General features: G+C 39.8%; 1 protein-coding gene across 1 annotated transcript; it reads left to right on the top strand.

The window, feature by feature from the left end:
• Positions 1-31: 31 nt before the first annotated feature.
• On the top strand, positions 32-25,847 carry slc16a7 (solute carrier family 16 member 7). The gene is made up of 5 exons (XM_022749081.1): positions 32-395; positions 9,365-9,610; positions 17,328-17,471; positions 18,537-19,340; positions 20,107-25,847. The coding sequence occupies exons 2-5, from the start codon at positions 9,394-9,396 to the stop codon at positions 20,379-20,381; spliced, it is 1,440 nt and encodes a 479-aa protein (XP_022604802.1). The 5' UTR covers positions 32-395; positions 9,365-9,393; the 3' UTR covers positions 20,382-25,847.
• Positions 25,848-26,292: the final 445 nt, after the last annotated feature.

The raw sequence follows: 26,292 nt of genomic DNA, 5'->3' as shown, positions 1-26,292 counted from the left end.
AGATCACTGGTTGGTTTTCAGTCCTCGTGTTTCCTGCTGCTGTAACAGCATTATCAGATGAATGGCAACGGTTTCATTGCCTGCGTGGGACACACTGTGGAGGGGAAGTACTACAGTACCCAGCAGCAGGGTGGAGGATCAGGGCTGTAACGAGTAACGTCGACTGGAGGACTGGGTCAATCCTCCGGAGCTGCTCGGGGTCTAAAATAGAAACGGAGGCAGCGCCGCCCTCTGCAGCCGAAGCAGCTCCACGTCAGGCAGCGGCTCGCTCAGGAAATTTAAACACAGCCGGCCACGACGCGGACACACACGGGCATCTCTCTGTTCCAAGGTCACCGAGCCCGGCAGCCTGCACCGGACACACACACGCGCACACATACCTTCATCCCGCAAAGGTAAAGTAACATTTACTGCCTGTTTATTGGTGATCGGCAGGATTAACCGAGCTTTCGGCGTGCAGAGATGAGCATGTGCTGCGATGAATGAGAAACATATCAGGACCGAGGCTGAGAGAGGATGTTTGAATTCATTTCATGAGGCGTTCAGGAGCCTGTGGACAGAGGTGGAAATCCCTGCCCTCAGCTGCCATGCGGCCAGTTCGTGGAGGAAAGTCAGTTGGATAAAATTTATAATGTTAAAAACAAACTCCTCTGACTGTGAGCGGCCGGTTTAGCTCATGTAGGCCCTGGGCATTAAGACTGGCTTCATCCGGTCGCTGTCCTTACATCAGCAGCATCATATGATTAGGCTGCAGTGCTGAGGAATCACTCTGTTGTTGCATCACCCTTTCAGCTCTAGTTTTCCTAATGGAGGTCCAAGTTTTAAAGGTTTTCTCAGACTGGCACGTCACATTGAGTCTATTATTACCCAACTGATGTGATGAGGAGTTTTTTTCCTAAGCAGACTTGGCATAAGCTGAAGATATCTGACTCCTGGTCAGCTGGTGAGCTGTAAAAATAACTTCACATGGCACATTGTGCTGGTTTCCTCTGGGAAGAGTAACGCTGCTGTTCTTCAAGTCAGCTGAACAATTAGACACCAGTCATACCTGTTATCAGGCTGTCAACCAGATACTGAAAGTGAAGTAAACCATGAGTTTACACTGGCATGCCCAACTGGTTTGCTGCAGTATGGCATCACAAAACTTAATTCATTTTCACTTCAGAGCACCCACTGTGGCCAAAATAAAAACAACAACAAGATAATAGTAAACATAAAAGTAGAAGGCTTTATTTCTCCTCTGACAGTCAGGTACAAGAAGTGGGATAAAAGCTTATCTTTGCTACGTTTAGCTTAGCATGAGACTGGAATCTGGGAAACAGCTAGCCTTGTGTCCAAAGGTAACACTTTCACCTGCCAGCACCTCACAAATTGAAGCTCAAATAAAACTCTCAGATTAACATGTTATATCTCCTTTGTTTAATCTGTACACAAACTGAAGTATAAAACTGACACATAGTGGTTTTATGTGTCAGGCTATGGCTTGGCCTGATGAGGTCAAGTCCTGGAGCTAAACTAACAGGCTGCGGCTAGTTTTATTATTTACAGCCATGAGGGTTGAATCAATTTTTTTGTCTAACTCAAAAAAAAAAGAAAAAAAAGAGTTGGCATATTTCCCAATGGCAGACTTGATACTACAGGATGAAAGAGTGCATCCTTGTTGTTGAGGACCCTCTTTGAAACTACAGGAAAAACAGGAAGAGCAGTGTCCTTTGGCTGTTTGAACGGTTGAACTGTGATGCCCTCTGCTCATTTTGACCTCCAGTCTTTCAGTTCGTGCCTCTTGGGGAGGTGGTCTGCATTTGTTCCTGTTTTGTTTCAATCTTGTATTTCTTGTTTCACGCTGTAGGTAACCTGACCATGTCCACACTGCTTATTTCACTTCAGAGCAACCACATCCTTCATATCCTTCAAACACACTTGTGTCATTCTGGTGTGAATGGTTCACACTTTTGCTATGATATGATTTATTGTTGTTAAGGTTGCTCTCAGACACATGTATGACTCTGTTGTGCTCCAGTCTACCTTGTGGATACACGTCAGAGGGTGTTTCTTTAGGTTTGGATCAGATTTCATGACCAGGACCTCTTTCCATGTTCCATCAGGGAAGTTTGTTGTGGACACAAGTCTGCTGTGTGCAAACAACACCGCCTGATACAGGACAGGGATCCAGACGGAGAACACATCACTATCACACACATCCAAATCAGTTGTTATTCCTCATTTTAATTACCATAATGAATGGAGTCCAAGCTTGAAAACTTTGTGCTCTGTTTTCTCTGGAAGAATAGTGCCCTCTTCCTATTCTGTAAATATGTTTGCAACAGATCTCCCTCCAAATTTGACCTCATGTCTAACAAGGTGAATAGATATGATAATTATATACTGAGGCTGATAGAAGCTGACACCCATGAGAACATTCATAAATCTGTCAAGCTATAAATCATAATATTAAGAATCAAAGTCAAATGTCATTCATTTGTCATTCATGCGCTGGTTTTATGACCTACAGCTGGATTTGTGCCACTTTTTTTGGCATTCAGCACAATCTGAATACCCTCTCCGGTGCTGGATGTTTATTTAATTTTGAAGCACATACCTATGGTTTCGCCTGAAGTCATAACAGCCACAGAGTCAACATGCACAAACACAAGATGTAAAAAGATCCCGCGTCTTTGACCTTCACGATGTGTTCGGAGGCGTGTAGCAGAGCTTGAGCTTCGGATTGGGTGTTGAATGTGGGTGTTGGCGGCCCACATGGAAAAGTGAAGTGGATGTGTCCACACAGGTGTGTAGCTGTGTGTAAATGACGGGTTGATTTATCCTTTCATTTCATGCTGTAATGATCCAAATGAACACAACTGATCCAGAGACCACAGTCAGGAGAAGTATATCGTGGAGGTTTTCCATCCAGTTTTAGTGGTCAGAGGTGTGTTGATGGAAATTTATGGGACCACTAATAGGTTTTTTAATCAAGGCTCATTCCCAGGAATTCCCAGCTCAAAGACTTCAAACTATATGGGCTGACAATTAAGTAGAAAGGGTATTAGAGTCCTGGGACATTTTATGGGAAGACCCCCTGCTCGGTGGCCCTTTTGATCAGAAAGCAGCTCTTAGAGGGAGCCATTGTTCCTGTCGTATTTCACTCAAGACCAAGAGCAGGAGTGTTTACAGGATCGCTGTGGTGAGATTAGATGTCCTGTTGATAAAGAATGTCTGATTGAGTTAATGATGAACTATTCCTAAAACAAAGTGAGTTGTGTTACTTAGAGGTTACCTTAGCGATAATCTTGGGTTGCCATAACCTCCCAAAGTCCCATGAGTCCAAGGTGGGGTAGGGTTAGGGGGGCTAACTATAGAGGTCAAGTTTCCTTTTGTAGAGCTTGACAGGGCTAAACAGCACCAGTTTATTTGATTGACATTTAACTGGCACTATTGAATATTTCTGCTGTTCAAGGTCTCAATAGATAGCTCCGTCAGGCTCTTGGCGCGAGGTTTCAGGACATGAGACGTAAAGAAAAGCAACTGAATATGCTTGCTGTTTAATGTGAAGGCAGCTTTTGTGCTCGACAAACGTTGAAATCATTGAGCTGTAAACCAACCATTAGCTCAAAGCTACGTTCAACAATCTCGATGCATAAACTGACTCTTGTACAAAATCTGACTGACTGACTCAAACCTGAAGAGAAAGAGAAGCAGATCCAGCCGTCACATTGGAGAGGTTAGTGTGAAATATCTGTTCAATAATTTAGTATGGCCCCTGAAGAATGGCCCTTGATGTGAAAATGGTTCCTCACCCCTGCTTTAATCAGTGGGGAGTAATTCTTCTTCTTTGTCTGAGTGTAACCGTTGCTGTTCTTTTCTTCCTGCTGTAATGGGCTGACTCCATAATACAAAACTAGTCATCCTTCCATTAAAGGAATTTATAATGAAACATCATCTAAAAATAATGCTTGAATTAAACAGATATGAAGGCTTAAAGCTGCACCAGTCAATATTTTCACAATAAAGGTGGACCAGATGACTGTGTAATGTAGTAATGGGTCGATTGTAGTGATGAACCCTCAGAGAATCTGCAGTTCATGGTGCATTTTAACATTTTACAGCGAATCGTTTTGATTTTGAGCCACAACTTTTACTGTTTTGGTTGAGTCTCATGGCTCTCATTAGTTTTGGTTCCAGACGCAGGCAGCTGTTTTTAAACCCACTCTACACTTTCTCACCCAAAAGACAGAGTTGGTGACTAGCTGGTGAATGTAGTGTAGCGTTTAGCTGCACTGTGAGATCCAAATATTTCCCTCAGGAAGTGCAGAACAAACGGAGCTAAAAGGAAAGTAATATAAAATATTGGACTCAAAGCTCTGAATCAATGCTAATGTTGCTCCGTGTAAATAGACAAGTGCTTGCTAACAAGTTTGCCAATGTCAATAATACAGGATGATATGTCAGTGTTGTGTTCAGAGCTTGTTGCGCTACCCACAAGTAGGTCAATAGGCCACATTATATATCACACGAGAAATAATAAAATGACAGTGGCTGGATTGTGTCAGTTCAAGAGATTTGATGCAGGGGGATAACATAAAAGCTTATCCTGATGATATAACACACATCTTTTTGAGTTGACACTGTTAGTGTGTGGGCCTACAAGGAAAACAGCCTTAGTGGTGCTGCTGGTGTGTGGTGGTCTTTAGTCGCTGCTTGTCCCTCCTCCAGGCTCCAGGACCTGCCAACATGGTCTCAAAGTCAAATCCAAGCTTCCAATCCAAGAGTTGTGTTTTTGCCTCTAGCCTCTCACCTTGAGAGCCACACCCATCTACACCTGCTTCACTGAAGCTCACCTGAAATCCAACACTGGGGTCTCAACTTGGTCCCTTTTTTGAATTAAACCTGAGATCCTCTGTCTGTCCATGCTACAAAGAATGCAGTCTTTTAGGCTTCCTGCCAAGCTACAAAGTGATGTCCTTGGAGGACACGCACACACATACTTTCTGGGAGTCAAGTACTGAGTAATTTAGTCTGATGAGCTTTTGCCAGTTGGATGATGTTATTTTTTGGTTCTTGTTCTCCTGTCCTCCTCTTGCTGCTCACTCACTCTGCTCTGTTGTTGGGATAGATTCACCAAGGTGAAGGCAACTGGTCATTTCAAGTACATGCAGAGGACACTGGACCAAAACAAAGTGTTCCCAGCCCAACAACACATAAGGGTGTGCGTGTGTGTGTGTGTGTGTGTGTGTGTGTGCGTGCGTGCGTCCGTGCATCCGTGGTTCATGTATTTTTAACTGCGGTTCTTGTCTACCTTCAGTTTTCCCAGCCTCCTAACTGTGAGGATTCTTTGCTGTGCTTCATTTAGCAAAAACTTTGTTGGTTTAGAATTTGAGGCTTGACTTTGTATTCTGGTGACTTGTGGGTTCTGGTCATTGTTTTTGACACTTTAAATGAGCTATATGTAAGTTTTAGCTATTGCTACATAGCTGTTAGCGTTTACTTGCAGAAAAAAAGTGAGCACCAAACTAGATGGGAGAGACGAGAGGAACTGTCTCCAGTGGTGGAAAGCAACCCTCTTCTTTTGCTTCTACTCCTTTTTTTTTTCTACTGAAGTTAGCGTGCTAACCAGCTAACCCCAGTCTGGCCGGCCTGCTTCATCACTTTCTGAAAGCGAGTCACTGTAGCCTCCAGTAAGGCTGCTCAGAGGCTCAGATTATAACCTCTTGTCTTGTAAACGCAACAATGGCTGAAGCTCTTGGCGAACAGTAATCACCACCACCCGCTCCCGGAAAGAAACCCCGTTCGGTGGTAGAGAAAACTTGCATATAGCACCTTTTTATATTGAATTGATCAAATGAATTAATGGCAAAGTGATATGGCGCTATGGATGGGAATGTCTGTTCATTTAATCCACCTCTTTGGTTCAGACTGAAATATCTGTAGAACTATAGAACTTTAGAAACCAGAACTTCCAGTTTCCAATTACCTATACTGAAACCGCTGCTGCTGCTCTGCTATTGTGCTACCATCACTATATAGATGCTGTACAGAGATAAGATGGAAAAACAGAGTCAAGGCATAACATCTTTAATCACATTTTATAATGATAATGGTAAGTAGGCCCTTAGTAATTATGGTAGGAAGTGATGCAGAGATACCCACCAGGGCTGCTGGTATTTCCAGGCACCTTGGTGTCTCCATAGTTCAGTTGACTTGGTTCTTAACTAGGTTTTTATAAACCTGCCGACCGTGAATGCAGCCTGTCAGTCATTAGTCTATTAGCTGTTCTTAGTGGCGTCAGGTGAAGGACACAGCAGAGGTTGCACATGATGAGGATGTCGGCTTTGAATCCAAGTGTTGACATTGTAGTGACTGAGTGGTGACTTTGCTTTGCTTTGACGTCTTATGTACTTATATTGGTTGATCATAAATTTGTCACACTTGTCTGAATCTTTCCCTCCACCCCACAGCTGCTCTTTTTATGGTCAGTCTTTTTGGAGCTTCCTATTCCAACCCATCAATTTAAGCTGCTTATGAGTTCCGAGGCTCCTTCGTGTATTGTCGTCACGTTCAATCAATCAAAACCAGTATCTCCACCGAGTGCCGCTGCGGACAGCCTGTAATCTGATTAGTATAGATTAGACCCACTGTATAGAACTCTGGAAAAAAAAAAAGGCATAATCTCTAACTTTGATTAAAGGGGCAATGCATGGGTGATACACAGAGGATTATATTTCTACTCAGCAGGCTGGTTTTAGCAATTAGATATGTTTTGTTCAATCCAGCTCAGTGTTCCAAAGCTGCAGTACTATAATGTATAGGTCACCACCATTACAAGATAGACCCGGGACCCAAACAAATGCATGTTCCTCTTGCTGTTATTCCAAAAAATCAACTTTAGTCATTCATATTTTATTCATCATTGTGTTTATTGTTTCAAATTTTTGTCTTATTTTGAAAAAAACATTTTTGTAATGTGAAAGGGGTCACTTGTAGTGACCTTCACACAGAATTATCACCCACCTCTGCAGTTCAGCATTTAGCTGCTGAAAGCCAGATATTTCCTTCAGGAATTGTTGGAGACTAAAACAGACTTACATTTACACTTACATTTGTCAGGCAGCCTCAAACATAAATGAATACTATGTTCCTTTGTGTCTGCTAAATGTATAAATAGACAATTGTTTGCTAACAATTATGCCATAATAACTTTACAAGATGATACCATGTCAGTGTTGTGTTTACAGCTTGTTCTTCTTTCCCCCAAGTGGCCAAAGAATAAATCAGCACTGGTTTAAATAGTCAAGTCAAAGCCAACTTCAGTAGAATATTCATATGTAATTTCATTCATTTAAAATAAAAATAATCCATGGTATACTATTTAGGCAATAGAATACCGATTGCTTTGTAAGTTTAAAGACGACTAAGCAACATATAAATATATAGAACACTATATAAAACTATTAAAAAGCAATCAGAATCATAAATGAAATATGATATTTAATCATCTGAATGCAAATATGTGATGAATTATTTTTTATAGTTATTGTTTGTAATTATTTTGGCACTCTCGGGCCTCCGCTCAGGCCTTTTCCTCTACTGCTAAAAAACTTCAAAGCACATCTATTTATGTTTTTAACTAATAATTTCCTGTTGACACTCGTGAGACTCATGTGTGACTCTCTACAACACATTGCAATATGATCTTGCGAGAGTGGCAACAAGAAAAGAGAACTTCATCATTTATTCAATATTGGTCGCTGATGTTCACGGGTCATTGACGGACAATCTGCGGACTGAAGTGTGCTCTCCACTTGTGAACGCCATGTTTATCTTACATTAGGCCTGCAGCTGTAAAACGTAGCTTTTACACCAGATTCCATTCCACTGGAAATAGAGTCGCTATAATACATTGGTAAATAAACCTAAACTATTAATAGGGATGTTTGCCTAGGAGATAAAGCCCAGGGTGATTAGTGTTTAAGTATAAACCAATGATATTATGAATTTTTTGGGGGATTTATTTATTTTATTATTTATTTTTTAGGTTTGAGTAGGGGTGTTGTTTGTGTATTCTGTGGTGGGATAATGTTGTAGACAAGGCTGACCAGAGACTTGTTGGAACAGATGAATGGCAAAGGGGTGAGGTATGTATGTCTGCAGGTGATAGTGCCTAGAAAAGAGTCTGGTGTGAGCATTTAACTGCCATGGGGAAGATGTTATCAGTGGGAGTGGTACCTACCAGAAGAGTAAAAGAAGTTAATATTTACCAGTGGGGAACAAGAAACTCCCTCCACAGCAGACATCACACTGTATTTATTGCGTAATCATGAGGAGTAAACTGACCTTGATGTGAAAATGAGCTGCTGCAATCACTGGTGTCAATTATTTCAAACCCACATCGAGTAAACCACGTCTAGCTTTGTTAATCACAAATAATTGCTCACTTTGTGATGCAGCACAACAAACATGAGGAGACATGTTGATTCTTCCACAGGCTGTTCATTTATGTGAAACCGTCATCTCAGTGTGAACTATCAGATAATTATACAGCTGTAAATTGTTCATGGTTGATTTTAGAGGTGAAGCTAATGAGGTTAGACAGAGCTAAAACATAACAGCTGCCCTTTTTGCTCTATGATGTGTCCATGAATATGTGTGTCTGTGTGTGTGTGTGTCAGTCACAGTGAGGTGTGGCTGTGGACAATTGCCACTGTTGGTTTGTCACAGGTAATTAGGGTGTGTTTGCTATGTACACAGCAGCACCTGATTCTGAACGGCCTCTATGTTTCTATCAGTTGACGCCTTGTTTCCATTACTTCCTGAGGGCTTTGCGGGGGGGGGGGGCTGCTCAAGGTGAATACTGGGCGGTTCAGGTATAGTCTTGAGTGACTGCACGCCCTCTGGAACAGATGATTACTACTGCGTGTGTGAGTGAGTGAGCGTTTGCACACGTCATCTCCAGGATACAGACCGCTTGTATGTCCTTCTCCCTCTCAGTTTTTCATGTAAACGTCATATGAAGGACAAAGCTTCTGACCTCCTTTGTAATCCAACAGCCATCTGTATACTGTCAATATGAACTGCTGCTACTGGTCATCTGATTTATCTCTATATTGTAAGTAATGATCTGTGACATTTTCATGTAAGCAACTGGTCAGGTTCAGGTTAATTTATTTCTAACCCTTAAGTCCCTAAAGACTTTAGAGAATTGAGAAAGCCTCTGCCTAGATCTGACTAATCGATAATCAATCACAGAACAAAATGAAGTCATGCATTATGTAAGAAATAAAACACAAGGAGGGAAAACAGCAGTTTTAGGTTTTCCATGCTGCAATTTTTAATGTCCTCTCTGTCCTTTTCTTGTCTGTCGTTGCAGTGAGTAGTTTGCGTTGAGCTGGGCCAGTGATGCCGCCCCCAGGCACAGGTGCCCCCACTGTGCCCCCACCGGACGGCGGTTGGGGGTGGGCTGTGGTGTTGGGATCTTTCATCTCCATAGGCTTCTCGTACGCCTTCCCCAAGGCCATCACGGTTTTCTTCAAAGACATCCAGATCATCTTCAATGCCTCCTACAGTCAGATCGCATGGATCTCCTCCATCATGCTCGCAGTCATGTATGCTGCAGGTGAGTCATCGGTCAAGGTCAAAATTTTTCCATAAGGCTATGAACTATGATAATTTTGTTTTTAAATATTCTCCCATTTTATAAAGAACACAAGCATGTTTGGACATATTTGTGAAAACAGTGTCTCACACCTTCAAGCCTATGTCAGCAGATGACTGACATGGGAGAACTAACAATGCTAGTAGATGTGCTGTCAACTTCTGTGGTGCGCTGCTGACTGAACCATATGAAAATGTAGTTTATCACCATTCATAAAATGTATTTTTTTCCTTTTGCAACAAGCCAATGTAGCATTTTAGCCATCAGTGACTGAAGCTATCGGTCCCTTCACATTCAACATTGAGCTAGCAAGCTAGGCTAACTAGCTTCCACTCTTTGTGCTAAGTGGGACCTAATTAGCCTAGCTTGCTAGCCTAAAAATGGATTCCCACTGGATATTAGCCTATTTTTTGTTCATTAAATTTTAACACAAAAGTGTTAAAGGGACAATCTCCTTTACACTCGTTGTGTAACACCACAAAGAAGGGTGGCTAGCTAGCTGTTAGCTGTCTCTCTTTCATGGCTCCAGTTATAGTGATGGAAAATGACCACACTGCCAAAACACAGAGTAATGAGCGACCCTGTAGCCTCAGCACTTAGATTCTACTACGTATTGAGTCACTGGGTAACGTGCAGAGAGTTAAAATCACAGACGGGGCTGTTGGCAACAGCTAACAGTGTCTATGCCCCAGCTGGTTAACCTCCTGTGGGCCTGTTGCAATTTAAGTGATACTCTAAACTAATTTTAGTCCACAGGGATAAGGCAGCAATCACATAACCTGTAGCAACACTGTCAGCTAGTTGCCCCTGGAGCACACTAAAAGATATATAGATATACTATACAGCAGAAAAGAAATCCAAATCTCAGTTTTTACCAAACAAGCTTCTGGTTTTTATTTCAGTCCACTCCTCAAACAGGAAGTGACTCATCAAAATTCAACCAGTTTCCTCAAAAGTATGAGGTTAGCTTATGGAGCATTTATTATAATAACAGTTATGATATTTCTAACCTCAATATGACTAAGGAAATGAATTCTTGTCCTCTGTTTTAACGATCACCCTCCAAATCACAGTGTTAGGCTATTTTTAAAGGAATCTCTTTAAGATTTCATTTATTACCCGTCGTCGTTGTTAAGGATTACATTTGTTTTAGGGGGGGAGATGTGTTCTTTCCTGGGAACGTTTTTTTTTTGTGCCTTAAGATACAGAGGCCAATAACAGCACAGAGATAGAAGTAGGTTGTGTCCTCAGATCATGACCTGAATCTGAAACCATAGTGTCACAGGATGCAGGCACAGTGTCACATGCTGGGCCTCCAGGAAACCAGAACTACATGAACAAATGACAATTCATTTGACTATGAAGGCTTCATTGACAGGCATATGATATAGATGTTGATTTTGGATAATAATTTACTAGGAGTCTGTGGATTTTGCAACGATAACAGGTGGTGTGGCACAGGGCTTTAGTTCAGCATCTATTATAAAAACATTCAGCATGCAAACTAGCAGAAAATGTGTATATCACATGTTTCTAAGGAGATTGAAGCTGAATTTTCCACACATTAAAAATCGAGCTGAGTCACTAATCACATTCAGACCAAAGGCAAATATTTTCTCATGTGAAATACTGACTAAGCTGGTCCTTAGTTGTTTCTTGAATAAGGAACCTTTTGAAGGGTCAGAATATGTTTTCAGCAGGTCGTGTTCTCCACCATATTGCTCCAGTCACCTGCTGTGTTCCTCACTTTGGCTTGGGCCCTGTACCCTTCTGCTTGGCAGTGCCACGGTTGCCATCTGTCCACGCTGTAATCCTCCTGTCACTCGATCTACTGCTGCTGTCACCATCTGCACTGCTCGTCAGCCGGCCTGGAGAGCTCCTCTCCTCCTTTGTATATCAGAGAGTCCACCAAGAATTTAGCATTTAAATGCCTATTTTCTTCTAACTATAAATACTCAAGAATTGAATAGGAACATGTGGCACAAGCTGAGGTAAAACGCTGACTCATATTCTAAAGAATTATAATTATGTTTTGTGATGAGGGCAGTCAGAAATAATTGGAATTTCTATATGAAGTGCTGGTAAATTAAGTTAATTTACCACTTTCTGAGACTCATCTGAGACTCAGAGACATCCTCTGTTGCACCTGACACTGTTCCATTACCTGTACTAGAGTTTTGCAGGTTATCGACAAGTCATTTCAGCTCTAGTCTCTGCTGTTTTATGGTTCACTGTACCTGCTTTTATACAGTAAAACACCACTGAAAAGGGAAATGATTTTCCCTGAATATTAGTTTGACAAACATGATGTATATTCTGTTTGTGGGGGAGAAAATGTGTCTCTGCCTCATCAGAGGACTTCACTTATGACCAGCTGCCGCTGTAGCTTTACAGTGACTGTGTCATTATCACGTGGTGATGGTGACGGTGTGTGCAGTTGTTAGTCATTCATTCATATTGATCGCACTCATCAGCCATTCATTAAACACCTGCTCTCTTTTTCTGTCTCTTATGCTGATGAAGAAATCACTATCTGAATGTTTAGTAATGCTTACTAATTCTAATTGTGTGTGTGTGTGTGTGTGTGTGTGTGTGTGTGTGTGTGTGTGTGTGTGTGTGTGTGTGTGTGTGTGTGTGTGTGTGCGCGCATGTGTGTGTGTTTACACAGCTCTGTCATTACTGCCTGATAACGAGCAATGGCTTCAGACAGACAGGAAAATAATAACCCAGTCAATCCAAATTACACAAATCCTTTTTAACTTTCCAACATCATCCATCTCAAACCCCGGTGTCTGCAACCTGCCAACCAGCTTCTTTTTAGAGTATCATTAGCCAGAAGTTAAGGAGTGTGTCATCCCTCAGTTTAAGAGATGACATAAAAAATGATCTAAAACAGAGACGCAACGTCAATGGATGACGGGAACTTTATCTGTTGTAGAAGACGCAATATTCAATCAGATTCCAGACTGAACGATCAATAATCATTTTAGTGCTTCATCAAGTAGTAAAAGTGCCACACCTGTGCTTGTTAGAGCCTCATTAATGTACTGTGTATTCTAGCAGCATGGCTGTAGTGATGGGAGTGTTGAAGCACCACTTTGGTGCAGACTTAAATATCCTGGTTTAAAGTTTTGTTCAGTTATTGATTTTTGTCACTTTGTCCCACACTTTAGTTCAAGGTCTGCGAAATCAATGACAGCTGTACTTTGTCTTTGGTGCTGATACGTTTACAGTAGAGTTTTCTTTGCTGATATGTACAATATATCATAAATAATCAGTTCATAAAAATATGGATAGATGAATCAATAATGAACTGCTAATCTGTTGTGTTTGTTTAGTTTGTGTCTTGAGCCAACACAGCTGCTCAGTTTTGATGTAGGACCATAAGAGGCAATGTTCTGTGAGACCTTATCAGCTTCACCTTATCAACAGTATAATATAGTGTTTTCACAGCCTGTGAGATCTGTGAGACTGTAACTGAACTAACCAACCAGACTCCAAAACTAATTTAAAACGACATCACTCACTGTACATTTATGTCTGACTACCTGTTGGAGAACAATGTTATCTGCAAACCTGCACATGTTCCCACCAATGAGATATGACAACCTTATCCCCTCTGAAGATTTACATAGTCAGATGACTCAGCAGCCATGCAAATCAACTGGCTAACAACGGGCCTTCCAACAAACAACCTTTTTAGGGATAAAGAGAAGAAGAAATGTTTAAAATCCATGCTAAGCGTATTTCTTTATTATATAGCCTAATATATTTTAAAGCACGATTAGTATTGTAATAAGCAAGTGCCCTGTTTGTCTGAATGAGGTATAAACTTAGAGGCATGTGCGGTTCAAAGCTGTAAAGAAATTAAGTTAGTTACCATCTTTCCTATGAAAATCAAACAGGACTGAGCACGTCTCAATCTTTCATAGCATTACATCAGACAGCTGTGAAGCAAGCGTCTGCCTTCCCCTCAAAACAGCGACTCTGTGACGTCAGGATCACTCAGTGCTTTAAGCCATTTCACCAGAGCTTGTCCCCGAAGAACGTCTTCTTCAACAGCACCTTAAGGTTCCCTTGATTTTGCTGCATATAAAACTGACTGAGCATTTATTCTCTGTAGTCTTTTAGTGTCAGCTGTTACAGACATGTTGTTGAGATTCTTAATTTGACCTTTTAAATACAATTTAATACAATTCAGTGTGTTTTTGACTGTTTTATGAACAGTTAAAATGTAACTAAACAACCAAAATCCACAGCTAGGTTTGTTTAGTTGCCATCAGGTGCATTACCACCACCTCTCTGGACTAGACTGGTGCTGATCTGCATCTAACCGGAAAAAACCAAGACAGACTGGAATCAGATATGAGATCTGGCCAACAGACATCTGGGTGTGGCCAAGTGTAAATAAGTCTTAGTATCATACCTTTTTAAACACACCCTTTCAACCAGCTGTGTGTGTCATATACTACAATGCAATGTTAGGCTAGTGTATCTTAAGTGTGCAATTTCCTCATATTACAAATAACATCTTAATTTAAAGGCTTTTTTTTCTTACCTTTCATACAACATGAGATAGATGCAGAATTATCAAGATGGAGGCCGTTTACTCTTTAAAAATCTTTAATTTTTCTATTCGCTTTGGATCAAAGAGGTTCTTCAGTGTCTCAGGCCTGAGAAGAGAAGATATTCTCCCTCCAACCTTCTGCTCTGAAGGCTCTGCTCTCACTCAGCAAACATTGCTGACATTTGTAGAAGAAATGGAAGCCGAGAACATAACCCCGTAATATTTCAGTTTCTCCTCTTTGGTAGTCGTCGACAATGACTGACTTTGATTCAGGCAGGTGGGCTGGGCTGATATTTGATACTAGATTGGATACAACTTACTGTGAAAATACTCAATTGATATACCTTGATCAAAAACAAGCTTTGTTCATACAGGGATGTTGAGAGCTCTGTCATTCAGGAACAACTTGCTCAGTTATACACGTTCACATGTGGAAGCTGCCCAGCACAACCACAGGCTTATCTGCCGGCCTCTGAGCAGCTGCACGAGAGCAGCGGTGGTGGTAACCGTCCCCACCCGGATTTATCTTGTCAAACTGGCAACCTTCCTGTCAAGACCCTGTTTCCTAAATCCTGAGGCCACCATGTGAACATCATCCAGTTTGCTACGCAGCTCTAAACTTTACCTCAAAGCCTCATGTCAAGCCCAGAAATATGGATAAACTCTTATCAAATGAATGAAGTAGGTGTAGGCTGGTTTTACTGATCTCTTTTAAAGGCTTTTAAAAGTTTCTTTACCCTATTTGAAGTGTGATGGTTGGTCAGCATCCTCACAACATGAGCTGTACCAGCCTCTATGCTGCAGCTCACATTAAAGGGTTGTGGAAAAAACTGTTAGACACATTTCTATATGTGTCATTCCCTTTTGGGATATAGGTGGTTATATTTAGTTTGGGGTTTTGTCCACTGTGTAATGAAGTCCACGCTGTGTCTGGCCAGGGGACGATAAGCCTTTTTGCAGGGGAGGTAATGTGCAGGCTCAGGGGCTTCCTCATCTCAACCGATTCGGGTCCCACCGAGCCCCTGAGAATACTGATCACTGCTGTGGATGCAAATGAGGGGAACTTTCCTCAAGGTCGAAAAAGATTCATGCAGAGCAAATTAAGTCAGATGACTCCTTGCCCGTAGTGACTTTTTGAATTGCACTGGGCCTGGCAGAAATATGATATATCTTCTGGTTGGTAATGAGAGCATTATTATTTTTTTTTTTAAAGAATACATTTTTCATTACTTTTCTCTCTCCCTATTTGATTTACATCTCCTGTTCTTAAAATTCAGGGATAGGAGATAGTGTCAGTTATGAGATGCATAGATTCCTCAAAAGTTTAAAGCAGCCATATTCTTCATAGTTACTGTATGTACAAAAATGTATTCAAAACAGATCAAATGTTCTCATATAAATGTAAACAAAAGAATGTAAAGCAGCATTGTAATGTAAAATACAATGACTCCACCATTTTACTTAAGTGAACAGAGTCATAATTCAGAAACTTATTTAAAACATATTGAGTATCCAAGTATAAAAAACACCACAGTCACATATTGGCTTTACTGAAGTTACAGGTATGATTCATCTTGTTAAAAGATTGTAACATGGAACATTTACTTAGATGAAAACTGAGAATCCAGATTTTAAATCCTTATTATTGACAAAATGAATGCTCAGAATATCATATACTGTATTCTGTGACTGATTTTAATTTGTGCAACTTTAATCAAACAAGTCCTGTAGTTTTCATCCCTGTCAGTCTAATGATAAGATTTTAAAACTGCACTAATCAATATTTTATATTAACTTTGGGTCAAATTACTATATATAAAGTGCAAGAAGTCATTAGTAGTGACAAAATTAGCAAAGAATTATCACCTGTCTCTGCAGCTCCTATTAGCTCAACTGTGCAATTGAGCATCTTGAATCTGAGCATCTTTTGGATTTCCAGCCTGCAGCTTCAACGTTCTGGTTCACTGTTACTTGTCTCATCCACCTCAGCTCCAACAAAAGCTCTCAAATAAATCTACTCTAAGTTACCTGCCCTGGACCAAACAGCAGACTGACAGAGCTAGTGGTTAGCTGCTGAGCATTTAGCTGCTAAAGAGCCAGAGTTTGGTGGAAACGGAGCGAAACGAAGAGTGGCTATTGGACTTGTCAACTTGACTTGGATTTGTCAGATGGCCAGAAACATGAGTCCAAATAAATGCTAATGTTGCTCTATCTGCTGGGTGTGTAAATGGGCTTTGCTAACACTATTGCCATAAAACATTATAAGATAACATTATCAGTGTTGTGTTCTTACCTTTATACACCATTTGGGAGTTCACCATCATCTGAACCAAATTTTTTTGAAGTTTAAAATGAAGGTGAATGGATGCACTTTTTAATGTCCATTACAATTCATGGCATATATTTCAATAATGACAGTTCATAGCATAGTAAAAGTGTATACACAACAGGAAGTGACAGTGCTTGGCCTAATAGATAATTACTATGGAAGGTCAGGGTAATAATATTAAGATTGACCCTTGTTTTCACTTCTAATTAAATCATTTATATAATATGGCTAAACTGGGATTTGGTGACAACCTAATTAACCTGATGTAAGGCAGAAACATCTCTGACACGACGTTGCAGTTGCCTGAATATAAACCTCACATGTTTACACCAGGTGATTCTTAATTAAGTGACAGGGAGAAAAAATTGCTTTGTTATTTGCTATTCTGGGTTTGTGAATGAAATGTATTTTGATGCAAGCTGCACATTAAACACAGACTGGAGGATTAATAGTATCTTGATGCACCATAACATATATACTGTACTGTATGTTGCATATTATGCACAATACATATTATATACAACATGAAATGATATTCTTATATGCAGAGCTTTTCTAATTTGTTACATTGTCACTTAATTCTCTTAAATTGTCGTGACAGAGGATGACGGGAGTGCTGTGTTTAAAAAATTTAAACGGCCATATTGCTGCTATAAATAGAAGCGAGGCTCCCGCTGGCGTGCAGCACTAACCAGATTAAATCATTATGCATTCACTTTCAGTGATCCTGTACTGTAAACATGCCACACATGGGTTAATTTTCTGTTTTCCATTTGTTCCAGGTCCCATCAGTAGCATACTCGTCAACAAGTACGGCTGCAGGCCCATCGTCATGATGGGGGGTTGCCTGTGTTCCACTGGCATGATCTTAGCTTCCTTCTGCGTCAGCGTGGTGCAGCTTTATATCTGCATAGGAGTTATCGGTGGTAAGTCCTTCTGAATCCACTTAAGTCCAGTTTCAGTTAATTTGATTAGCCTCTGCTTCTAAATAGCAGGTTATAAATAAAACTGTCTAAGCAGGAGGAGCGTTTGTTTTGTTTATTCAGTCTATTTCGGTTTTTGCCTTAGATAAAAAAAGTACAGCATAATAAAAATGATGTGCCAATTTACAACTTACAGTGGGGTTTGGTAAACATCATCTTAAATCTTAAAAATTACCTGGTCCCCTCATCAAAGATGAAATTTCCATAATTGGGCTTCATGTATTCTTATTCTAATATTTCACTCTACTGCCAATACAGTACAACAAAGCATTCCATAACCTATGAGAGCAAACATATAACTGTCTTGTTCAGCACCAAGACTAATTCTATAATAAAACATATTTTCATTAATCAAGCTTTTATGGCATCGTATTGTGATCGATGTGTGCAAAATTCCTTTTGATTACAATAAATTATTTGGAGATGTATCACATAAATGGAAACAATACTCTCAGGTTTAAATTAATTTATTTACTCCCAGACTTTACTTATTTTTGTAATAACTCCACTATCATCACAAGTAAAATCAAAATATGATAATAATAATTTTCATGCATAAGTTGCTGCTAAATGAGAAAAAAAAACACCAAGGTCAGGTTATAAGTGAGATTGGTTTGTTTTAACAAGACTAAGAGTCTGCAGCCATGCTAGCTGCTCTGTGAGGTTGTGCTTAGGCGCAGTGGTGCTTTGAACTAAATGCTAACACTAGTATGCTCGTATGCTCAAATTGACAGTGCTAACATCCAGGTGTTTGTTATTATCCTTTGTTGTTATTGTTATAAGTGCTAATTAGCAAACAGCTTAGGCTGATGGGAATGTCATTAGTTATTAAAATTCTGGAACTTTCGCATTTGGGGCAACGAAGTAGCTTAGAGGTGCACAGTTACTTCTGATGAAGTGATGTTTTCGCTTGGTTTCTGCCTCTAAGTGTTCTTTTTTGTTATTACATTAACAGTTGTAGCATGACTAGCATGAAGTTTTATTTCCCTCTGCCATCTGTCCTCATAGGACTTGGACTAGCCTTCAACCTGCAGCCAGCGCTGACTATGATAGGCAGATACTTCTTCAAGAAACGTCCCATTGCTAATGGGCTGGCGATGGCTGGCAGTCCAGTGTTCCTCAGCACCCTGGCTCCTCTCAACCAATACCTCTTCAACCAGTTTGGCTGGAGAGGCAGTTTCCTCATCCTTGGAGGTTTGTTGTTGAACTGCTGTGTGGCTGGTTCCCTCATGAGGCCTCTGGGACCTCCACCCAGCAAGGCCAAGAAGGACGAAGAGTTGGCTGCCATCGCCACCACAACGAAAGAGAAACGCACTGCCTGGGAAACAGTCAACAAGTACCTAGACTTGACGCTCTTCAAACATCGTGGCTTCCTCATCTACCTATCAGGCAATGTCATCATGTTCCTGGGCTTCTTTGCACCTATTGTATTCCTTGCAGCCTATGCCAAGGACATGGGTGTGGATGAGTACTCTGCTGCTTTCCTGCTCTCAATCCTGGCTTTTGTCGACATGTTTGCCAGGCCGTCCATGGGACTACTGGCCAACTCGCGCTGGATTCGGCCCAAGATCCAGTACTTCTTCAGCTTTGCTGTGTTGTACAATGGGGTGTGCCACATCCTCTGCCCGCTGGTGGAAAGTTACACCGGTTTGGTTGTGTATGCGATCTTCTTCGGCTTTGCCTTTGGCATGGTAAGCTCAGTGTTGTTTGAAACACTGATGGACCTTGTTGGGCCTCAGAGGTTCTCCAGTGCTGTGGGACTCACCACCATTGTGGAGTGCTGCCCGGTGCTCTTTGGTCCACCACTAGCAGGTACGATCTTTCTCTCTAAGAGTATATTTCATTCACTTACATCTATGATTTTAACTGTCTTCACTTTCAAGTGTTCCTGGTTTTGTTGTACATTAATGATGTTTATTCTTATGTAACAATGTGGCACATATCTTTTGTTGCCATTTTAGCTAGGTCTAATTTTGAAAGATGTAATGCATCTCAAAAGAATTATTCTTTAAATAAAAATGAAATTTAATTAAACTTAAAACATTATCAAAGCCTGGTCACAACAGAAAGGTACAGTGCTTTTAAAGAAGAGTAATCGCAGTAGTTAGATGACCAGTTGCTGAGCTAACCACTAAACCTGAACGTTCCCACATTTTGTTTAAGAATCTCATTTATATCATTGTCTTTTCTCATATCTGTCTGAAAACCAGGCCTCTTTTACTGTGGCAGAGGAGGGTAAATAAAAGTGGAGAATTGCAATATAGCTAATAAGTTACAATAGAGCCTCCTGTTTGGGTTCTGTAGCTTTCTGTAGCTGAACTTGTTGTAAAAGATTGGTACAGTATACTTCCCTCCATGAAATCAAATGATTGTGGCAATTTCTACTGAAGTGAATAGATCTCACAACAAGATTTTGCTGTTTTTAAATGTGGATATGACCAGGCCTTTACTCACATATTAATAATTGTCAATAGTTGGAATTGAGAAATGTTTTCTGTAAAATATATCTCAATTCTATGTGGCAACACTTTCAACACGCAGATACTTTAATATTTTTAAATTTTGTGCTGTCTTACAGGGAAACTGGTGGATGTCACAAAAAACTACAAGTACATGTATTTTTGCTGTGGAGCTATTGTGATTGTAGCAAGTATTTGGCTCTTCATTGGAAACTTCATTAACTACAGACTCTTGGAGCGTGAGCGCAAACACGCCGAAATGTACAAACGGACTGAGACAGAAGATCCAGACCAAGTTCAGGATCAGAAGGGGTCTGATGGGGAAGCCCAGGCCTCTGAGGAGCTGGTAAACAGGAAAAATGAGGAACCTATGCAGCGGGAAACCAACATCTAGATCCCTCTGTTCTGCCAACAGCTCACCTTCACCTCCAGAGCAGACCTTGCAACACTTTCAACCACGATCAAACTGAGCTCCCAGCCAAGAGGTGCCTCTGGGTGTTCAACCAGGCTCAACTTGGGGTCCTCTGCACATCTGTAAAACTAACTGCCAAAGTAACACCTGTGTTGTAGGAAGCTGTGAGGAGTAATATCTGTTTGTCAAAGAGCATCCGCTGTGACTATAACAGAAATATTAACCTGAGAGAAAAGTGTAAGATACTGTATGCATGTGAAGAGGCTAAAAGTCAGAAAATGTTTGTGGAAAACAGTGTCGTACTAACTCCATTTTCTTTCTTGCCACGTTCACCTCATATCGGATTTACTGTCAATACAAGACTGCAACTGAGGGACTAATACCTTCACGGCAGATACCTAGTTGTAGTTAGAGACAGGATATGGGATTATCGTTTCTCTAGGAACTCCAAAATTGTGTCAACTGAGAGCAAACAAAGCAGCAAATCCACAGATGTTGGCAAATAATTAGGAAATCGGTCACTCTAAGACAATCAACTCTGCTTAAGAAAAGTATTATCTCTGTTTAGTCGTTTCTGTCCCAACAAGTTAAAATATTCCAAGTAGCAACAAGCGTCATTCTGTCTTTCCTCTGGTGTCTTCCGATATGACGTGAATGCAGCATCAGCGTGTTGCCAATGTTCCAACAGCACCAGCAAACTGAGTTCACAGGTTCAAAATGAGATCTCTTCACAACACACGGAAGTCTTGGTAAAGAAAAACGGTTCAATTAAGAAGAGGACACAGTGAAAGATTTCTTGATGGTAAGAAAGACCTTTCTGTGACTGAAAGGTCACTGGGTAAGAGCCAGTTTTGTACAGCATCGATCCCTAATGGTGCGTTCACACCACAAGCAACATGGTTTACGTGTTGCATTTTTGATGAGTTGACAGAGTGTGGCAAGTTAGAGGCTCTGAATGTACCAACTGTACACTCAGATCAGAGCTAATGCTAGCTAGTGCTAATTCATTAGCATAGAAAATGAACAGATACAGAGTTTCACAGATTAAGCATCAAACTTTAAGATGTCTCATAGTCAAAGACCACAACTTTAAAGCTTTCAATGGTTGGAGTCATCTGCTCCTATTTTAGTCTAATGTTCCTGAATTCACATCGATAGGAAACAGTGGAGGAGCTTGTGATATGACTCGATGCTGGCAGCTGTTGAGAAAATTTAGGTGAGTTTCCCTGGTTGCTCAGCTCTGTAGGAAGCAAAAAACTTCTTATGACTTGTCGGATGTGTTGCTTGCGCTGTGAATACAGCGTTAGCAATGTCAGTGCACTGGAAATGGTTGATCCATGCGGCGATACGTGTGGAGCAAGAATGCAAAATCCTAATTGCAGTGTTTCATATGGCAGTCAAGTGTGCTAAAATTCCCACTTCCATAAATAAAAAACAGATGTGTTCACAGCTGGTGACGCTGGTGCCCACGTATTATGCTGCCCACCTGAGCACTGTAACATTGTGTAGTAAAAAGCTGCACCAATGTACCACTTTAATACTTTCTATTAAGTCATTAAATGGAAGTTGTCACATGCTCCATATTGCACTCATATACAGTATGCTGCATTAAAAGAGAAATGGCCATACTTCTCCCCAAACATCTTTGTAAAACTGCTGCAATTCAATACATTTAATTATGGTTGAATGTAATTTCCTCTGTGGGCCTTAATAAGGTATTAATGACCAAAAGCCATCTGCATAATAGTGGTTTTACTACACAAACAGCCCCATGAGCAACATACTCTCTCATATTTAAATGCAGATATACAGGGAAATGTATTTCTTGTGGTGAGTTTAACAGTCCCTTCTATTATACATTGCCTTAAATGTGATGTAATGTGGCGACAGTTGTACAGTGAATACTTGATAGTATTATATGAAGCTGATACACCTTTGTGTTAAATGTGACCCACTTCTTTTGCTGTTAACTTAACAAGAAATCAATGTAATCTGCTCCATTTGTCTCCTAACATGTACTGAAACATTAAAATAATGAGATGCTGTTGTTCTATGTACTCTCTCCATTAACTAACATCTGAAGGAATAGTACTGATACTAATGAATGCTAATCAAGTCCACTTGTATTGTCGTATTGTGTGCATTTACATGTAATGGGTGAACATATCATGTAACAGTTTGTCTATCGCTATAAATGTCAATATTGTTCAATATTCTGTCCATTCCACATGTTAATTTTTGTATATGTCACCCTACTATAACCTGAAGCTAAGCGCTGACCAAATGGTGTCCTGTCTCAGATGTCCTAACAAAGCCTGACACATTTTAATAACAAATGCTGTTTTGTTTTTTGTTTTTCAAACCAATCATGAATGAAAAAAAAAGTTGTCTTTTTTTCATCCTGCATTCAATGGTTGAATGTGTATTCAGACTTATGAAAATAGATTTCCAGCTGTGCAGCAGTGGCTCTCAACAATGTACCATCTTTACCCAAGACACCAAGTCACAGAGGAAATGCTCTGAATGAGATCAATCAGATTTATCCTCTGAGGGTATCAATGGACCACTATTGAGAGAAACTGCTCTGCTATTTACTGTTAATGAGATCACTTTGAAAGATTTTCACAGTATTGTGTTCTTAGTTTTCTGAAACACTTGATCTGAGCTTGCTTTTGGACCTGGACTAGGTCTCAAATATATTTCCATACGGAGATGAGCCAGTCTGTTTTGAAGCAGCCCCAACAACATATAAACATACCCAGGTTGTCATTACTTTATTAGGCCTTATTTGTTGAGGATACCGCTCATTAGACAGTGACTTAATCTGTTCATGTAGCTACGTAAACTCCCAAGATGCACTTTGGTCACCAGCATTTCATGCTGATATTAGTATTTTCATGTATTACCATGTCTGTACCTTCCTAATGAATAGCATTAATACCTTATGAATGTTGACTTATCCTGCTTGCACTTAATTAGTGGAAAGAGGGACTACTTTAATTCACTATGCTCACTGTGCATGATGACTCTCAATGAGGGAAACAGACTGCTGTACAATCACTTTCTACCAAATAACGCTGCCCCCTGCTGGTGTAAAAGCCACCTAGACCAAAAGGTAAAGCCAAGCTTACCTTTCAACACACTAGTTTTCATAGATTATTTTTTGTCAAGCCCATATAAGGTTTCAGTTTCATGGGTAATGTAAATGCATCTGTGCTTTATTTTTTATTTTTTATTTTATTTTATTTTTTTGGTGGGGGTATTGTCAGTATGAATATACTTTCTTGGTATTTATAATGTTAAAGTACACAAGTAGAACAAAACACAACCCTGTAATGCTTTGATGGAACTAAGGGGAATATCACTGAATTTGAACATTTGTTTTTCAAGCCATGCAGTTTTGTTTTTCTCTATAATCAGTAATAAGAACAGAGTAAAAAGAGTGGGTTATTCCTTTTGCAGATAAGAGTAGAAATAACAGCAGTGGTCCAGGGAGCATATAGTCCGACATCTGCAACGGTTCAAAGCAGCGGTTCCCAACCTGGGTGTCAGAACCCCAAAACGGGTGGCTGGATAAACCTAAGGGGTCATGAGATAATTAACACAATGAGAGAGAATCACGAACAGGCTGTTTTTTTCTGTAATTGCTATTTTCTTTTGAAATACTGGATAGTTTATCTCCTGAGGCCTCTAAAAAAAATATTTGCATTTCAGAATCTGTATACCATATACAATTTGTGTGTCATAAGTAAATTTGTTTTATTTTGAAGGGACATAAATCAAAAGGTTGGGAACTGCTACTTTAGAGGTCCCTAACATCCCCCATGTCATTTGTTGTTTCTACATGGGACATCACATGACATACAGTAAATTTTGTGGTATTCTCCTTATTATACATTGTACTGTAAAACCATGAAGTGTTTGTCCAAATCTAAGCAATACATTTGTATGTATTTTGGTACAAAATGTTTATTGTAAGAAGAAAAGGAAATATGTTATAATAATTGAATCCAAATAGAGATAAGAGTGGATTTAACATGCACCAATAGCCTTATTAATTCTATTGCTTAGGATCGCATATATTTTGTTTCTTCTCTTTTTATAGAGATAACTGTATTTAGAAAGCTTTTGATTTTGATGATGGCTTAAGACCAAATTTAGCAGAGAGGTTAAAATTAATTAATTTATTTACTATTAATGTTTCTGTGAACACACATAACTTTTATTTAAAAAGGAAATGTATGTTCACTGGCTGAAAATTGTTGTATTAATTGATATATAGCTTGACTGTTTTTTTTGTTGTTGTTTGTTTATTTTATGATGTGTGGAACCGATACACAGAACGTTAAAGGATTTAAAGTTTGTAAGGGCCTGAAAGAGATTGGAAGAGATGTTTGTTTTGGATACATGCAAAATATTAAGTGAAAACGTGGCATAGTGCCACCATTTCTGTTTTTCAGGGTTGTCTTGGAAAGCACTTAGCAGCTGACACTCTCAGCGTCTGACTGAGTTTAGCTGATAGAAATGACAGATTGGAGTTTCAAACATTCATACAGTTTTAGTCATGAAGGAGACATCGTGATTGGTTGAGTTTATCATTGAAGAAAAAAGCTAAGAAAACACAGTTCTTGTAAACTCAATGGAAAAAAAGTGATGTGTCTTAGAGACATTAATTTAAATTATGCTCTGATTTTCAGCTTGTTTGAATTATGTGTTGTTTTTAAAATCTCTCCCCGCTGAGTCAGTGCGATAATTTCTGCCTCTGTAAAGTGTTTGAACTCAAGTTAAGTAGAACGAAATTCCAGTCTGCAGGATGAAATCCTCCAGCATATACGAGACTTTCATTTCTTCTCGTCCATGTGGGGAGAGGATCAGTGTTGGTGTTGACTGTATACAAGGTGTTTTGCTACTGGAAGGCTGTAGGACTGTCAATAACACCTCTGGCTGTTAAGCTAACTGTGCCTTACTGTGCTACACTGACCATTATAAAAAGCTCTTTGAGAACACAGGAAACTTGATATTGTGTTGCTCAAACATATAAGCTCATTAGTTTGTCCTTGCTCCTACTCATCTGTATGTTTACAAATCACTGCACTCTCTCATTTTATGTAAATAATCAACGTGTGTAGCTACCAATCCAGAATCCACTTGTGTCTGCGTCTTCACACATTAACACATAAGAACAAATAAGCTGTAAGAATGTGTAACACCATATGTAGTCTAATTATTACTAAATTGTTATGTCTTTGGTGCATTTACTGTATATTGTGTTCATCGGACTTTGTACACATAGTTAAGGATGCAAATATTTCTGTGTGAACACATTTGAGGACGGTCGTGTTCACATGTTTGGACCTCCATACTGTAGTTTGTCTCAGAAGTGAACTCAGTCCATTATGTCCTTCCAGTAGCAGACGTACTGTGTGCTTTCTCATCAGGGCAACTCTACTATATTAGAGTAGAGGCATTAAAGCAATTTTTCAGATTGTGTCAGTCTTTCCACTACCTCTGCAGCCGTCATGTCAGAACGAGGAAAAGTACCACACGGGTATAGAAAACTGATATGTTTTTTTGTAATTGTAATATGAAAATATCACCTATCACAGTAGTAAATAAATAAAGTATATATCCAAACAAGCCTTTGCCACATGACTGTTTCTAAATTTATAGTTTGACTGGTGTTTTATGTCTTAAATTTGAACCAAGTTAACATCTTGTCCCCCTGCTCAGTATATAAAACATGATTTCATCATCTTTCATCTGAGTTGTACTGTCGAGGGGAATATTATACACATTATACACATATTAGTGTGATTACAAGAATAAATGGAAAATTAAACAAGTAAAATACCCAAAGAAAAATATTCAATATGGTTTTTGTGGTCAACTTGAA

The sequence above is a fragment of the Seriola dumerili genome, unplaced genomic scaffold (genome assembly GCF_002260705.1).
Source record: "Seriola dumerili isolate Sdu_G_001 unplaced genomic scaffold, Sdu_1.0 BDQW01000138.1, whole genome shotgun sequence".
In the NCBI taxonomy this organism is placed as follows: domain Eukaryota; kingdom Metazoa; phylum Chordata; class Actinopteri; order Carangiformes; family Carangidae; genus Seriola; species Seriola dumerili.
This window is presented reverse-complemented; position numbering and strand designations above follow the sequence as displayed.